This window comes from Rhinopithecus roxellana, chromosome 16 (genome assembly GCF_007565055.1).
Source record: "Rhinopithecus roxellana isolate Shanxi Qingling chromosome 16, ASM756505v1, whole genome shotgun sequence".
Classification (NCBI taxonomy): Eukaryota; Metazoa; Chordata; class Mammalia; order Primates; family Cercopithecidae; genus Rhinopithecus; species Rhinopithecus roxellana.
In genome coordinates, this window is record NC_044564.1 from 55,836,896 (window position 1) to 55,849,338 (window position 12,443).

At 40.4% G+C, this 12,443-nt stretch overlaps 1 protein-coding gene across 1 annotated transcript in view; it reads left to right on the top strand.

Annotated features, from left to right (window-relative positions):
- The window catches only part of SLC1A1 (solute carrier family 1 member 1), a 101,656-nt gene that overhangs the window by 50,219 nt on the left and 38,994 nt on the right, over positions 1–12,443 (top strand). The window contains exon 2 of the mRNA XM_010389197.2: positions 2,322–2,462. Within this exon, the coding sequence (XP_010387499.1) occupies positions 2,322–2,462 (141 nt within the window). The remainder of the gene's footprint in view (positions 1–2,321; positions 2,463–12,443) is intronic.

Below are 12,443 nucleotides of genomic sequence, written 5' to 3' on the forward strand. Positions count from 1 at the left end.
AGCTAGAAAGTTGTAATTGCCAAATACAGTAACCTGCTTGGCATGCATGTCGCCTTTTATTGCTTTCAAGCTACTATACCTGGCAGCTCTTTTATTTCTCCCTTTAAGAAAATCCTGTATCTGGCTAAAGGCTGAAAAATAGCAAGTGCATATCTTTCTAATGACCCTACATTAGTTTAGCATAGAGATAATTAGAGGCACCGTTAATCATTAGTAATATAAGCCCTGAGATTGGGGCACATGGGCTTCTTTTGCTATTCAACAGAGTCCTTGTGTGGCTAGTTTTTGAGCACAGACACATCTTTATTTTTTACATACTGAGCTTTCTTTGACATACAAGCCAAAAATTTACTTGAAGCAACCTGAATAGTATGAGAATGTTTGTTTGTTTTTTAAAGTCCTGGGAATTACAGAGTATTAGGGCATAATATGGGTATGTTTATATAGAACAGCTGAACACAGGCAGTTTATAAAGCAGGAAGTGAGCATATCATGCTTTTTAAATTTACTTAAAATATTTTGAATTCTTGGTATTCTTATCCATTCAAGAGTCTCTAACACTACGGTTGTAAAATAGAACCCAAATAGCATTGATAATAGGGTTTTGTTTCATCTTTGTCTTAGCTACAATTTGGGAAATGTTTATATGTGTATGTGTATATGTTTGTTCCAATAATGATTTAAAATTGTGTATTCACAATGCAGTAGTGTGTAAACACTACTGAATCACCAGAAATGCATCCAGTAGTGTATGCACAAAATAGAAATCAAGGCAAAGGTAGAATATTTAGGGAAATAAAATTAAGCTAAGGATAAGGTTAATACACAAAATGCATCTTGTGAGGTTCATCTATTTGGTCTACTAGTGGGCATGGGAAGGATGCCTGAATTTAAATGAAAATTCTAGTACTGATTATAATTCACATATTCTTTCATTGCCCTAGAGTTTTTAATTTTGCCCAAATAAATCTCGGTATTCACAAACTAATAGCTTGAGTTTGTAGATTCACATATCCAGTGATATCCTCCTTGAATCTTTCTGCCATTTAGTCATTTTACTTCCAAGTATCATGACATCCAACAGAGGCTGATGAAGGAAAAAAGATGTAAAAGTCATGCCATTTCCTTTCCTGCCTTAAAATAAGGGTGTGTGTATTGGGAGAAGGAAAGCGTAAAGCAGTTAGATGTTATTAGAAATACTTGGAAGAGAATAAAGAAGAAATAAAAATTTGTGATTTTTAGTTATCAAAGTCATCATTAAATTGTGTTATCCATACAACTGAAGGATTTCAATATGGGCATCTTGTTAAGGCAAAGCTTTCAGAGAATGGTAACATTTCTTAATAGTGAACATGTCCCTATACTCACATAATTATAAGACTTCATGTACAAGGTACTCAAGATCAGAAACTTTGTAAAAAGCCTTTTAATCAGATAAACCTGAACATATCATTATCTAGAAATACTGAAAAGAGTGCAAAACATTAGATAACAGTCATTTGATAATATGGTAAATAAATCAATAGGATATTATATTCCTATTAAAATTATAAAAGTCGCATAAACAGGAAAGATTATACAAATATGCTACAAAATGTACTTATAATAAAAATATGAGAAAAATACAAACTGATATGTAAATATAAAATATGTAAAATAGCCAAGCATGGTGGTTCACACCTGTAATCCCAGTACTTTGGGAAGTCAAGGTGGGCAGATCGCTTGAGGCCAGGAGTTCGAGACCAGCCTGGGAAACCTGATGAAACCCTATTTCTCCAAAAAAAAAAAAATTAGCTGGATGTGGTGGTGTGCATATAGTCCTAGCTACTCGGGGGTTGAGGTGGCAGGATCGACTGAACCTGGAAGGTCGAGGCTGCAGTGAACTGAGATGGCACCACTGCACTCTAGCCTGGGTGACAGAGAGACCCTGTTTTAATAAAAATAATAAAATATGTCAAATATCTCTGCAGGTAGACAAAGGTGGTATGTGAAAGCAAAAGAGCTATATTGGATTGACTAAGATTTTTTTTTCTCACAGTGTTAATATTTTGTCATTATAATAAGTATAATTGATGGGGAAGAAGACAACAAAGCTTTCATGTGTAGAATACTTTTTATAGACTTACTGAATAATGTGTACTTTCTGTTCGCTATCTTTTAAAATATTAACTTCAGTCTAGATTTTACAGACTCGTGGGAAATGATCTAAACTATTTTTCTTCCCATTAAAATGTGCATTTGCGGGTATTTTTCCATAGACATGGATACAGGAGAACTCAATAATGTTCCTCTTCCTTCTTTCCAACTCTTGTTTTCCTTAGGCATTACCACAGGAGTCTTGGTTCGAGAACACAGCAATCTCTCAACTCTGGAGAAATTCTACTTTGCTTTTCCTGGAGAAATTCTAATGCGGATGCTGAAACTCATCATTTTGCCATTAATTATATCCAGCATGATTACAGGTACCTTCAGAAAACTGATGTTCTCTGTATTCGTCCATTTTCATACTGCTGTAAAGAACTTCCTAAGACTGGGTAATTTATAAAGGAAAGAGGTTTAATTGACTCACAGTTCAGCATGGCTCAGAAGGCCTCAGGAAACTTACAATCATGGCAGAAGGCAAAGGGGAAGCAAGGCAGCCTTCTTCACAAGGCGGCAGGAAGGAGAAAGGCCGGGCGAAGCAGGAAGAGCCCCTTATAAAACCATAAGATCTTGTGAGAACTCACTCACTATCACGAGAACAGCATGGGAGAAACTGCCACTATGATTCAATTACCTCCACCTAGTCTCTCCCTTGACACGTGGGGATTATGGAGATTATAATTCAAGATGAGATTTGGGTGGGAACACAAAGCCTAACCATGTCATTCTCTATGATTATTTAAAAGGCTTTCACCTAAGTTGTTCTTTTCTAATTATGGGAAAAATTGAAATACATTAGATGCCTCTCTCTCTCTCTCTCTCTCTCTCTCTCTCTCTCTCTCTCTCTCTCTCTCTCTCTCCCTCTCCCGCTCTCCCTCTCTCCCTCTCTCCCTCTCCCTCTCCCTCTCTCCCTCTCCTTCTCCCTCTCCACCTCTCTCCACTTGGAATGTCTATATTTGCTTCTGTGGAAATATTTCACTGCTCTCAACATGGCATTGCTTTGTCATACACTGTGCCTATAGCGGCGCTGTTCACCACTGCTCAAATCTTCATTTGACCAGCATATGATGTCTTGGGAGGAAAATGTCATTTTCAAACATAAACAAAACATTATCTGGGGCATGGGAAAAAAAAGCTTATTTGGTCACTGACATGTTAGCTAGTGTCCTCAGGAAAAATATGGTTGTCAATTTTGATCATGTTTTCAGTCATTCACTCATTTATTTCCCAACTGCAGCTGTACTGCCCTCAGCCTCTCAACAGCTGCCTTCAGGGTCTCTCTACTCCTTACCCATTTTCTACTCAAACCCAGAACTTGCTATGTATCTGCCCTACGTATTTGCTATGGGGACCAGCAGTCAAATTCTGTGAGAAGGGTTTAAATATGGATGTGCACCACATTTGAAAAGCCCAGTATTTTTAAAACTTGTGACACAGTTGCATTTGGAAATGACTTTTCCCTTATTGATCATTATATTGCAGGGTTCCTTTGAAGAGGAAGCTTCGTTAGGTAGATAGAGATAAATTTGGTTTACAAAAATGTCATTTGTCTGGGTGTGATAAGTTTCTCTGCATTGCACAGTTTCTTGTACTTAACTCTGGCAATTGGTAAAACGTGGCATGACAGTAGCTGGTGCTGTTAGCTTGAAAATCAAAGTTTTATGTAAACACGCAATTAGAAGTGGTGACATGTCCCCTTCTAGAATATTTTTCTTCACTGCCACTGTAAAGACCTGGGACTGGCCCTGGTAGAGTACTGGACATTGGTCAGGGGAAGAAAGGGTGGGGGTCAGGATCTGCTGCATTCAGGGACTGCATTGCTTGAAGAGCTGTCACATTTGGTCTTTGGATTTCCCAATTGCCAAACTCCAACCAGACTAGAGTCCCTTGGGAACTCTGTCCTTAAATGGTCTTGATGTTCTTGGCTTATGAGAAACCTAAAGAGAACATTTAATTATTTTTATGAATGTATTTAATTATGTTTGGAAATGTCTGGTTCCTTTTAACCCTAGCAGCCTGACTGACACAGCAGCAGACCAATTATTTGTCCCATATAATATTTATTTGTTTAAATTGTCATAAGAATTTAAAATTGGAAAGATTTCGTGTAAATATCCAAATTTCTGGCTTTCTCTGAAAAAAAAAAAAGAAGAAGAAGAAGAAGAAGATCTGGGAACACTGGCCCAATATTCCCACCTACCAACAGTGGTCTGAAACCAAGAGACAACTACTTCATTTAGTTGGAGCAAATGCATTTGAGAATGCTATAGTCTTCACAACTCCCTATTGCCCAATACCTTGTCCACTTCACTCTTACGTTACCTGCCTGGCCGCTATAAGGATTGCAGTTATAACCCCTTAGAATCTTCTCCATATCAAAGATTCTTTAAAAAACTTTTTTTTAAACATGGGGTCTTCCTATGTTGCCCTGGCTGGTCTCGAACTTCTAGGCTCAAGAAATCAAGCCCACCTCAACCTCCCAAAGTGCTGGGATTGTGGATGTGAGCCACCACACTCAGCCAAAGATTCCTAATCTTTTCTTGGGCTCCTTTGAGAACACAATGCAAGCTTTGGACTTCAAGAAAAATCTTCACAATTGTACATGTATATACTGTATTTTGCATGCAATTGCACAAGGTGCATAAGCTACCTGATGAGCAATACTATTTAACTCTTGTATCTATGAGGGGAAGTATAGAAGATTGATCCAAATTATGCAGCAAACCCAAAACTTGAGGTAAAACAGGTTTTAGAAGAAAAGGTAAAAATACATGTGTGGATATACTAATTCTGTAATATCAGATGTTTGAAAATACATGCCACTCTTGGCAGTCAATAAGTGAGTTTTGTTTTGGTTTGGTTTGGTTTTTTTTCTGGGAAGTATAACCTTTGGCCAGAAGCCAGAAACAGGTACTTCCTCTAGTGAGATTTTTGCAGTCTGGATGTTTTGTGTGTTAGCTCAGTCTTGCAAATAATCTAGGAAAATAATTTACAACTCAGCATTCCACTGACATAGCCCAGCTATTTTTGAAGCTATAGCATGGGTCAAGTCATTTCTCCACTTTTCCTCCACCAAACCTGCAGCAGCCAGTCAAGAACTAGAGACAGTGAGCAAAACCACCACCCCATCTTTTGATTTGGAGCAATGAAGTAGTCAAAGATTCAAGGGATATGAACAAAGCAGGGTGGGGACAATGATGGCATGTCCATGTTTTAAATTGTCAGATTAGAGAGGAAAAGCAACAAGACTAGTGTTGGCACAGTTATAGGAAAATAAGTTCATTCATATACTTTCAGTTACCTTATAAATTGGAACAAACTTTCTGGAGGACAGTTTGGAGCATGTTCTGATCTCTTCACCCAGTAATTCTGTTTCTCAGAATAGATCATAAAGAAATAATCAGAGATATGTTCAAATTCCTAAGTACAAGGATATTCATGGTAACATTTTTTTGTAATGGTGATAAATTATAAGCAACCTAAATGTATACAAATGTATATTGTATACATATGTATACATAGTATACAAATTTTCATACTAAGCAACTGTTAAAAATTATATTTAATTTGTTTTAGAATCATATTTAATTACATGTGAAAATATTCCCAATACAGTATAAAGCGGGAAAATAAAATTAACAGGATAGTGTGTACAATCCAAATTTTATTAAAATGTATACACATTTTTAAAAGTTGTGATCAAAACCAAAAGGTTAACATCCGGAAAGTAAGAAAACATGATCCATTGTGCTTTCTTTACATTTTCAACTGAACATGTGTCTTTGTTTGGTTTGTATTTTTAATAAAAGAGATGGGGATGGATTCTGCCCTGAGCTCCTCCAATTTTGCCTCTGGTCGCTTCTCTGCCCCATCTCTGCTCCCTTCCCCTGCCAGCTCAGTGCCACCTTTACCTGGTACACAGCTCCTTCCTCCAAACTCTGAAGTAGTCCTCAGCCTCCCCACCCAGAAGATGGCCATGGAAAACACACAGGAAGGGCCATTTCACATTGCAAATGCCCTCATAAATCCAGCAGGCTGGTAGCTTAATGTATACAGTTATTAGGCCGAAGGAGGATGCAGGTGGGAAGCTGGGGAGGGTTGAATGAGTTCCCTAAGGATATGTAAATCAGAAGGAGAAACACAGCTGGAACTCAGACCCAAGATTAATAATCTGTGCTCCTGCAGAAAGGAAACTCTCTTGCCAAATTAACAGGTAGAAAAAAATTCTGCCATCAAAGCCTCTGGTGAGATTTAAAAAAACACTTTATAGCTTTTTTTAAAAACAGGAAGAACTCCTTTTTATGTGATAAGGTTAAGAAGTCATATTTACCAGGGAAATTTGAATACAGACTGGCTATTAGATGGTATCAATAAATTGTTAATGATTTTGTTAGAGATGGTAATGGCATATAGTTGTATAAGAAAATGTCCTTACTTTTTAAATGCATATGGAGTTACGAAATGACATAATGTCTCAAAGTTACTTTAAAACAGAAAAAAAAATGGCACAGTTGATATAAACTCAAGACATTTTCAGAGACAGTCATTGTGGGTACTAATAGAATCCTACCCATAAATTACATTGTGAAGAACACGCTCCTGCCATGCTGAGGAATATCTGTGTTGGGGGTCTGCTAACATTTAGTCTTGTAAGCCGTATTTATGTCAAACCACCAGAGAAATAACAGGAAATAGCTTATGAATATGCCTGAGGATTGTGGCTCTGGAAAAATCCTGGTCCAGGTCTCACTAGCCAGTAAGTTTAAATTCAGGTCACATTTTCTTTAATACTTCCCAAAACTAAATTATGATGATTGGAGCCTCCTATGACCGGCACAGGAACAGAACAGCACCTCCAGTCCCACTCCCAGAGGTCCCCTGAGCATCCTTCCTGGATGCTCATTACTTTGCTCACCACCCCCACCTGGGCCAGAAGCACTCCAGTGGGCACAGCTGCGCCTCCTGGTGTCTGCTGTGGCTGCCACTACCCCTGTGACCTAAGGAGTTCCCCTCTTTGCTCCTCCATCCTAAGACAGGAACAGAAGCTTAATTCTCCAAAGTACAGCTAAGACAACACTGCTACTCAGGACATAATCTTTGCTAAAGGTAACCGAAAGCAGATGAAACACCAATGGTGACATCCAGCTGCTCCCTGAAGGGGTTCCCAGGGTCCCTTAACAGGGATGCCCCTCTGCTTAGCTGCCAGCTTGCCTTCAGGAGGCTGGAGTTCATCTCTCCCCTAAAGGTATTCCAAGCTTTCCTGTACCCCAGATCCCAGAACCTGACACCAGGTTCTAAGAAGGAAAAATTCCACTAGCACACAGGCCATCCTGTCCTGACCTGGAGTGACCTCTTCCTGGGATGCTTGCCATTGTGGAATATCCACTTCAGAGAAAACCCCCCTCACAGCCACAGGGGGATAGCCTTTCCTCGTGGACCCCATCAGGAGCCTTCAGTAGATTCCATACCATAGTACCTGCTGGGTTATTGCAACCACCCTGCTTGTAGAACTTGGGAGTCTGTCCAGGTCAGGCTGGGCCAAGTCCATGCCAGTTCCTGTGCACATTTCTTCCTCCAGAGCAAGGAGAAGCTCATTCCTAACCATTCCTGTGATGTCGCAGCTCTGGATTTCCTATAAATGCCTGCTCAAACAAGGGCACACACAGCTCCTCAAGAAACAGCACCAGTTTGCAGCTCAGTGGATGTCAAGCCAAGCAGATATCAAGCCAAGAAAAATCCCTCCTTTCCCTCCTCTCTCCCCCAGGCCACTGAGTGTGAGTCCTAGTACTGATTCTGCTTCCTGAACAAGTCACATTACTAAACACTAGACGTCAGGAGAAAATATTTGTGTTTTGTTTATCAATAACTTTCAGTTTCCACCAGACACTGGTTGGGTGATTGGATTTACAATTGAGGAGCTTCTCCAAAGATAAATTTAACACTCTACCCTTGGAAGATTAAAAAAAAAAAAAAAAAAGTTCCAGACTTTTAGATAATTGTTACTCCAGCTTTCACATTAGGATTTCAAAATTTTTAGGGCTTGACCTCAACCATAAGATCAGAGGTTTTCTACTACTTTTTGTTGGGAGAGGGTGGGAAGACAGGGTCTCATTCTGTGGCCCAGGCTATAATGCAGTGGTACTATTATAGTTCACTGCAGCCTTGAACTCCTGGACTCAAGCCATCCTTCCACCTAAGTCTTCCTAGTGGCTGGGACTACAGGTGGTGCACACCACCATGCCTGACTAATTCTTACTTTTGTAGCAATAGGGTCTTGATATATTGCCGGGGCTGGTCTGAAACCCCTGGCCTCAAGTGATCCTCCCACCTCAGCTTCCCAAACTGCTGTGATTACAGGAATGAGCCACCACACCTGCCCTACTTTTTAACCAAGTAAAAAAGTTTAAAGCCTTATAAAACCTTAGGTATATTTGGTATTTATTAAACAACAGCCAGATGTAGAATACATATGTGAGTTGGTTGCCTTTCGAGCAAGGTTTTTCTATAAAGGGCCCAATAGTAAATGTTCTAGGTTTTACAGGCCCTGTGTATTTTGCCCAACTACCCAACTCTGTTTGTCCTGGGAGAGTAGCCACGGACAGTATGTAAATGATTGAGGGTGACTGTGTGCCAGCAAAACATTCGTTTACAAAAACAGGAGGCCAGCCAGGAGCTGACCCCTGCCCAGTGAGACTCTGACACTCCAGATACAATCTAGTTAAGGTTGAATCCACGTAATAAAATAAACTACCACATCTGGCAATGAGTATGAATGCACTGAAGAGACTGAAGAATAGAGGATGAGCAGAATAAAGTGCAGTTGGTGATAGTCTTAGAACACCTTATTTGTAAACTCAGGCTTTACAGCAGATGACACACTTAAATATTTGGGGCTGAGGAAGGCTTTTTTTTAAAGGCTATGTATTCATTTACTCAGAGGCAGCTGTGTATCTGGAAACAATCCCACATCCTCCTATGAAAAGAACCATGCCACGTGTCTCCCCGAGACAAGGTTCAGTTTTATTCAGCTAACATTTGTTAACTCCAGCTGCATGAAAACAGACTAACAGAAAACCACGTATAAGAGGGTGAGGACCTACTACTCACATGGTCACAGAGCTGAGGTCATCTGATAGTCAGGTCCAGGAGTCCCTTGTTAGCAACAATTGTATGACTTGAAGACACACATCACTTTGTTGTACGACTTGCTATTAAAACTAAGCTACTGTTCATAAACGTAGGTGGCTAAGAGCATTTAATGTCAATTTTAGCTATGGGGGAGGAGTATGCATTCTTTTCTTGAAACATTGGTGGTCCGTTATACAGTTTAGTTTCTATGAAAATTGCCATTCAAGGTGGTTTATAAACTTAAAACTCCAGGCAGGAAGACAAGGTTGTTGCCTAAGACTGTACAGTCTGAGCATGAACTTCTTGCCTCATTTGCAACATCTGGAACAAGTGGGCTCTTCCTGCACTTTAAGTGCTCCTTTCCCTAAGACTATCAAGACATTTGTGTTGAGTAAAAATACAGCTGTTGAAGCCAAAGGACTTATTGCATCAATTTGATCTGTGTAATGCCTGGCCTCCAAAGACAAAACAACCACATAGTGTATAAGGAAGAGTTCCCATAATGAACATGTCATTTGCAAGTAATAAAATGAATAGTGGCAAGAGATAAATATGCCCTGCTTTAGTCTTTCCCAGAGACTGAAGCCCAGAGAATCAACCATGCATGAGCCTTCTTTCTGACTAAACAGGTACTAGACTTGTTCATAGCTCTGTTCAGCTGTAAGATAACCTGATTTTATTATTTAAAAGGGATTCTTAGGACCTTCTATATACTGGATGCATGGACCTGGGAGACCATTCATTCATTTATTTATTCATTCATTCCATCTTTAATGAGCAAGGCTCTGCTAGACACACAAGGTGTAAAATTAAGTCTTATCTCAGCAAGAAAGAGTACATTTCAATGCTGTGTGCTAAGCACTTTCTGGGAATGAGGACAGTGCAGGGGACATTAGAGGGAGCCATTTTGAAGGAAGCATAGAAATCAAGTGAACGGAAGAGGGTGGGTATTCCAGGCAGAAGAAAATAGTATCTTTGTCCTCCCAAAATAGCATCTTGGGAGGACAGTGAGACTTGAAGTGGAATGCTGGAAACGTGGGGAAGAGGAATGGGAGGGAAGGGGTGAGCACAAGGGTTTATTGGCTTTGTGTGCCTTGCCAAGGGGACTGGACTTGAGCCTGTAGGTGAGGGAAGCAATTCTAGCAGTGACTCCCACCTGTGCCATTCTCTACAGAGGGACACCTGAACAAGTATCTATCCTAGAGGGGCAGGAGAGTCTAGTGGTTAAGAGCACAGACAGGAGCCACACTGCCTGGGTTTGAATCCTGGTTCTGCCATGGATTAGCTGTGAAACCTTGGATTTTACTTAACTTGTCCTCGGCTTTAAAATATGGACAATAATAATGTTTCATAGCACATCTAGAATGCTATACAATTTTTTTACTTACTCTTTTTTGTCTGAGACCTTCAGAAGTTCCTACAAAGTACCTGAACTGGCAGCAGAATCTACAGGACCAATATTAGAATTGAGCTACGCAGATATGAACATACTGAATGCATTCATTCTGGAAATGAGAACAATATAAAAAGACTTGCTCTGCCATCAGTTTATAGAGTTCACCAGCATGTAACAAGCTTTTGCCTAGAAGTCTGAGATACCAATTTTATGGAGAAAGAAGCAAAGAGACAGCTCAGTCATATTTAGGTTGTGGCGAAAACCCGGAAAAGTCTCACCGAGCCATTTGCTAGCTGCTGCTGTCAGAGCATTCATATGGACTTTGGAAAAGAACAGCTGAGTTCCTCAGATTCTTTGGGGTGTGTTTAATGCTTTTACTGGACAATAAGTTCAGGGAGTCAAAAAGTTCATGGAGTCTTCTGAAAAACTGGTCCTAACTACAAATACCACCGTGTTCCATAGTAATGAAAAAAATGCTAAAACAGCTCCTTGACTGCTAAAACCAGGACACAGCCCACCACTTCTTCTTCTTTTTTTTTTTTTTTAGACAGAGTCTCACTCTGTTGCCCAGGCTGGAGTGCAGTGGTGCGATCTCAGCTCACTTGCAACCTCCACCTCCTGGGTTCAAGAGATTCTCCTGCCTCAGCCTCCCAAGTAGCTGGGACTATAGGTGTGTGCCACCACCCCCGGCGAATTTTTGTATTTTTACTAGAGAAGAGGTTTCACCAGGTTGGCCAGGCTGGTCTTGAACTCCTGACCTCAAGTGATCCACTTGCCTCAGCCTCCCAAAGTGTTGGGATTACAGGCGTGAACCACTGCGCCTGGAGAGCCCACCGCTTTTTGATGCATGTTTTGAACTTCAAATGTGGACCAGCTGACAGAGGCTTCAAGTGGACCTTTAGCTGATTCTGCTTAAGGACCAGTTTATTTTGTTAATATCACCAAATAGCCTAGAGTGGAGATATTACCTATTTTAAGAGAGTTCTTAATGTCTCTGAGAAAAGTAGATGTGATAGGTGACGCATGCATGGAAAGATTTTGCATGCTCCCCTTTGCCTCTTCCTTTCCCTTTGAACATCCAGGGAGTACTAATCAAGGCTGCAGAGATTTCCCTATGCCCTGGATTAACAAAGTAAGATCATATCCTGCTTTGTTTTCCCTGGGGAATAAAAGAAACATTTTGGAATTTAAAAATTGTGAACCTGTTTATTTAATCCTCATAGCAGCCCTATGAAGTCGTCAAGTAGGTGGGACCTTAACTCCATCTTTAGAGATAAGGAAACAGGAGGTTGAAGACAGATTAAACCACTTTTTCAAGATCACACAGATCATAAGGGCAGCAGCTGGAATTGGCAAGTTTTGTTCTGGCAGCACTCTGCTGCCAAGGGGCCAGAGCCTGGGAGAGGGATCTAGGGCAGGCAGCCATACTTAAATAACTGTTATTCATTCAATCAGCATGTTTATTGAGCATCTCCTATGTGCTGGGCACTGAGTATACATTCGTGAACAAGCAGATATCTAGGTCTCCTGCCTTCACGGAGCTTAAAACCTAGCAAGAAAGAGATGTAAAATAATGAACCAATGATAAAAATTGTTGAGACGTGATATGCACAGGATACCAAGCAAGGAAATCAGGACACCCTGGTTTAGGCTGGATAATCAGGGAAGGATTCTGAGGAAAGAACTTAAAAGCCAGATGAAGAGTGAGGAAGAGCACTCCAGGCAGAGGGAAGAGCCTGTGCAAAGGCCTTGGGGTGGGAAGGAGCTTGGTCTGATC